General features: G+C 31.4%; 1 protein-coding gene across 1 annotated transcript; it reads left to right on the forward strand.

The window, feature by feature from the left end:
* The first annotated feature begins 2945 nt into the window (after nt 1–2945).
* Nucleotides 2946–4402, forward strand: LOC6041081 (lipase 3). The gene is made up of 2 exons (XM_038266040.1): nt 2946–3804; nt 3864–4402. Exons 1-2 carry the CDS (start codon nt 2989–2991, stop codon nt 4257–4259), a joined length of 1212 nt encoding a protein of 403 aa, XP_038121968.1. The 5' UTR covers nt 2946–2988; the 3' UTR covers nt 4260–4402.
* The last annotated feature ends 1230 nt before the right edge of the window (nt 4403–5632 follow it).

Consider the following 5632-nt stretch of genomic DNA (forward strand, 5'->3'; position numbering starts at 1 on the left):
TTTGATTTTGATTTTGATTTTGATTTTGATTTTGATTTTGATTTTGATTTTGATTTTGATTTTGATTTTGATTTTGATTTTGATTTTGATTTTGATTTTGATTTTGATTTTGATTTTGATTTTGATTTTGATTTTGATTTTGATTTTGATTTTGATTTTGATTTTGATTTTGATTTTGATTTTGATTTTGATTTTGATTTTGATTTTGATTTTGATTTTGATTTTGATTTTGATTTTGATTTTGATTTTGATTTTGATTTTGATTTTGATTTTGATTTTGATTTTGATTTTGATTTTGATTTTGATTTTGATTTTGATTTTGATTTTGATTTTGATTTTGATTTTGATTTTGATTTTGATTTTGATTTTGATTTTGATTTTGATTTTGATTTTGATTTTGATTTTGATTTTGATTTTGATTTTGATTTTGATTTTGATTTTGATTTTGATTTTGATTTTGATTTTGATTTTGATTTTGATTTTGATTTTGATTTTGATTTTGATTTTGATTTTGATTTTGATTTTGATTTTGATTTTGATTTTGATTTTTTTGATTTTGATTTTGATTTTGATTTTGATTTTGATTTTGATTTTGATTTTGATTTTGATTTTGATTTTGATTTTGATTTTGATTTTGATTTTGATTTTGATTTTGATTTTGATTTTGATTTTGATTTTGATTTTGATTTTGATTTTGATTTTGATTTTGATTTTGATTTTGATTTTGATTTTGATTTTGATTTTGATTTTGATTTTGATTTTGATTTTGATTTTGATTTTGATTTTGATTTTGATTTTGATTTTGATTTTGATTTTGATTTTGATTTTGATTTTGATTTTGATTTTGATTTTGATTTTGATTTTGATTTTGATTTTGATTTTGATTTTGATTTTGATTTTGATTTTGATTTTGATTTTGATTTTGATTTTGATTTTGATTTTGATTTTGATTTTGATTTTGATTTTGATTTTGATTTTGATTTTGATTTTGATTTTGATTTTGATTTTGATTTTGATTTTGATTTTGATTTTGATTTTGATTTTGATTTTGATTTTGATTTTGATTTTGATTTTGATTTTGATTTTGATTTTGATTTTGATTTTGATTTTGATTTTGATTTTGATTTTGATTTTGATTTTGATTTTGATTTTGATTTTGATTTTGATTTTGATTTTGATTTTGATTTTGATTTTGATTTTGATTTTGATTTTGATTTTGATTTTGATTTTGATTTTGATTTTGATTTTGATTTTGATTTTGATTTTGATTTTGATTTTGATTTTGATTTTGATTTTGATTTTGATTTTGATTTTGATTTTGATTTTGATTTTGATTTTGATTTTGATTTTGATTTTGATTTTGATTTTGATTTTGATTTTGATTTTGATTTTGATTTTGATTTTGATTTTGATTTTGATTTTGATTTTGATTTTGATTTTGATTTTGATTTTGATTTTGATTTTGATTTTGATTTTGATTTTGATTTTGATTTTGATTTTGATTTTGATTTTGATTTTGATTTTGATTTTGATTTTGATTTTGATTTTGATTTTGATTTTGATTTTGATTTTGATTTTGATTTTGATTTTGATTTTGATTTTGATTTTGATTTTGATTTTGATTTTGATTTTGATTTTGATTTTGATTTTGATTTTGATTTTGATTTTGATTTTGATTTTGATTTTGATTTTGATTTTGATTTTGATTTTGATTTTGATTTTGATTTTGATTTTGATTTTGATTTTGATTTTGATTTTGATTTTGATTTTGATTTTGATTTTGATTTTGATTTTGATTTTGATTTTGATTTTGATTTTGATTTTGATTTTGATTTTGATTTTGATTTTGATTTTGATTTTGATTTTGATTTTGATTTTGATTTTGATTTTGATTTTGATTTTGATTTTGATTTTGATTTTGATTTTGATTTTGATTTTGATTTTGATTTTGATTTTGATTTTGATTTTGATTTTGATTTTGATTTTGATTTTGATTTTGATTTTGATTTTGATTTTGATTTTGATTTTGATTTTGATTTTGATTTTGATTTTGATTTTGATTTTGATTTTGATTTTGATTTTGATTTTGATTTTGATTTTGATTTTGATTTTGATTTTGATTTTGATTTTGATTTTGATTTTGATTTTGATTTTGATTTTGATTTTGATTTTGATTTTGATTTTGATTTTGATTTTGATTTTTAATACAAAATAAAAATAAAAAATCTCGGTAAACCACCATAAAAAATGCCTTCTCATCAAGCAATACAATTAAACTTTGTCATTCACAACCCGGAGCTTGGTGACGCTGCATGGGCTCTTCCAGGGACGTCAGTATGACAGGGTTTGAATGGGCAATCTTAGGATCTACAACGGGATTCCTTGTAAATCTCCGACACCTATCTACCAATTAGAATCGAAATTACAGATGTCCGCAGCCCATATTAGCGCAACCGAGGTGCTTGCGGTCTATAATCTACACCTAATGTAGCTTGTACTCGAGAGAAAACATTCCATATTTACGGTTGTAAGCCGGTTCGAGCAATCAGCTGGTGGGGATGATGTATCAATTAGTAGAGTTTACAGGAAAATAGACGTTTGTATTTTGCTGACTCAATTTAAGTTTTAAATGTTTGCAAATTAGTCAAAACTTTTTCCACATGAAGTTTGTGTTTCATCTAGTTTGCAAACTACGTTTTCCGTAGTAGAATACCACCTTGATGAGGAATCTAAAACGATGAGTGCCAGATCTGCGATCTGTGAGCGCCAAAGTACAACTTAGTTAACAATTGTGACGCGTGGTACCGGGTCTGTATCATGTGCCAATTAAGCCCACGTACATTTTACATGCATATGGAAAATTGTAGATGGTATCAATTGTACGAGGAACAACCCCGCGCGCGATCTTCCCTCCTCCGATCTCGCACGGTACGAGCAATTGAAATGTTCCTACTTTGTCATTAGTTCCGCGCGGTATTCCCTGCAGGGATGTTGTCACTTTCGATTGTGCTGGTTCTGATCTGGTCGTTGACGGCGATGGCGAGGGCTGGCAGTCCTTTCCACGTGGCCGAAGAGGACGCCAAGTTGTTGGTGCCACAGCTTGTACGCAAGTACGGATATCCGGTGGAGAAGCACCAGGTTCGCACCGAGGATGGTTACCTGCTGGGGATGTTCCGGATTCCAGGTGGTCGCAATGGGACTGTTCCGGGCAGGAGGCCAATCCTGATGATGCACTCGTGGTTCAGCAGTTGTGCCGATTGGGTCGTCATTGGACCTGGGAATGCCCTCGGATATCTGTTGGCCGATCGAGGGTACGACATCTGGATGGGGAATGTACGCGGGAATCGGTACTCGCGACGGCACGAACGACTTCGCGTCAAGTCACGCGCGTTCTGGGATTTTAGTCTGGACGAGATCGGATACTATGACGTACCAGCGATGATCGACTACGTCCTGAATCGGACCAACGCTCGAAAGTTACACTACGTTGGATTTTCCCAAGGGACCATCGTCGGGTTGATAGCGTTGACTTCGCGTCCGCAGTACAACGAGAAGATCGTCCAATTACAGGAATTATCCCCAGCGATCTACGTCTACCGAAATCCTAGCGTCATCATGCGAACTCTAGCCTTTATGGCCAAATCGCTAGCCGAAGGATACACCCTATTTGGTTCATTTGAGCTCATGAGTCATTGGACGGGACAGTACGAGTTCTACCGGATGTTGTGTCCATCACCTAAGCAACTCATCTGCCGGATGCTGATCTACGAAGTGTCCGGCGAAAATGCCAAACAACTGGACGCGGTAAGTTTCATCGATATAATTCTCAACCGTCATAACCCATAACCCAATCCCGGTTCCAGAAAATGCTCCGCATCTTCCTCGGTCACGCCCCAGCGGGTTCCAGCGTGAAACAGTTCCTGCACTACGCCCAGCTGATCAACGACGGCGTCTTCCGACGGTACGACTACGAAGACGATCGCGCCAATGTGGCCGCGTACGGAAGCAAACAGGTGCCGCGGTACAATTTGTCGCACGTGACGGCCCCGGTCAGGACGTACTACGGCCGGAACGATCACGTGGTCAACTTTCGGAACGTGAAGCGGCTCGAGCGGGAGTTGCCGAACGTGGTGAGCAGCTATCTGGTGCCGGATGAGCGGTTTGGGCACGCGGATTTCATACTGAACAAAAACGTTAAGAAGGTGGTTTACGACGAGGTGATACGGAATGTGGAAAAGGCTGAGCGGGAAATTTGTTAGGGAAATGATTGAAATGATTCTTTGAAGGACTTTGGTTGTAACCGACAATATATGTGTATCTCCTCAAATTATTTAAACAGTAAACTACAATTTATTTCAAAGCAAAACACATGGCATTCCAAATGCATGAGACTCACCGTGGAGATGCTTGCTATTTTACTATTTGATAATATACCCTGCGTCTCCTTCAATTTTTCTCACTTGGTCATGCTCATGAGGGACCAATATTATCATTTTCGTTGGTAAGCTAAAGACATGCACGAAGGATAACTCAAATACATGTAAAATTACCACACATATGAGCGCTTTTGGTAAGAATTGAAAATAGAGTAACATTGAACATGTTTCTCCTGATTATTAAACTAAAATTACCTACTATTTGGAAACCATCTCACATGGCTATAAATTGGTATTCCTATCACTTCTGAAAGTTTCATCAAGATATTTCATGATTGATTTCAAGAATTTCCTGCGCGCAAAACGAACTGGCTAAGCTCGAATTTTTGTTTTTTTCTTGTTTTTTTTTTGCTTTTTGGATAATATTAGAACTGCCTTGAGTCAGGGCTATTTAAAAATACAAAAAAGGAAAAAAAAAATAAAAAAAAACATATGACCTTTTAATAAACAACTCTAGATCTGTAATTTTGAATCTCTATTTTTTTAAAAATTCAATTTCTAAACTAATTTTGTTTTATTTTAGATTTTTTTATATTTTTTTTTTTAATTTTAAATTAATAAATTTAAAGAAAAATTTGAATTAATAAATGCTTTATGCTTTATACTTAAGTATTTTTTCATGTGCGCCTTTTTAAATTTCACAATTATAATTTTTTTAAATTTAAAAATTTTATGTTTTCAATTTTTTGTTATTCTTAGAATTTTTCAATATTTCTAATGTAGAATTTCTAAATTTTAAATTTCTGTATTTAAGAATTTTTGAATACAAAATATTGAAGTAGTAGTTTATGCAACAAGTTGCAAAAAGATGATTCTTTCAGCACGAGTCGTACATTTATTCAACGAGGTTCACCGAGTTGGATAAATACGCCGAGTGATGAAAAAATCAAATTTTGCAACGAGTTTCTTACAACATTTTTTGCAATTCCGAAAACACTTTTTGGACAGAATTATAGCACAAATGTCCATACATTGACTCAATAAAACGTTTATATCAAAAAATGTTGAAAAGTATAACTTTTCCTAACAAGTGCTGAAAAGTTCAACTTGTCAGCATCCTTTTCAGTGCTGAAAAGTAGAACTTTTCAGCATTTGTTTTGAAAAGGGTTACTATTCGATTCCGTTATTTTTGGTACAGAAAAGTAGGCTGTTTCGTCGTTCAAGAATGACAAAAAAAGTATGTAATTTCACGACGA

The sequence above is a fragment of the Culex quinquefasciatus genome, chromosome 3 (assembly GCF_015732765.1).
Source record: "Culex quinquefasciatus strain JHB chromosome 3, VPISU_Cqui_1.0_pri_paternal, whole genome shotgun sequence".
NCBI lineage: Eukaryota > Metazoa > Arthropoda > Insecta > Diptera > Culicidae > Culex > Culex quinquefasciatus.

Bases quoted from the DNA above. Each gene is read 5' to 3' on its own strand.
- LOC6041081 (XM_038266040.1), top strand. From the start codon at position 2,989: ATGTTGTCACTTTCGATTGTGCTGGTTCTGATCTGGTCGTTGACGGCG. The intron at 3,805-3,863 runs GTAAGTTTCATC...TCCCGGTTCCAG, and splicing joins ATGCCAAACAACTGGACGCG to AAAATGCTCCGCATCTTCCT.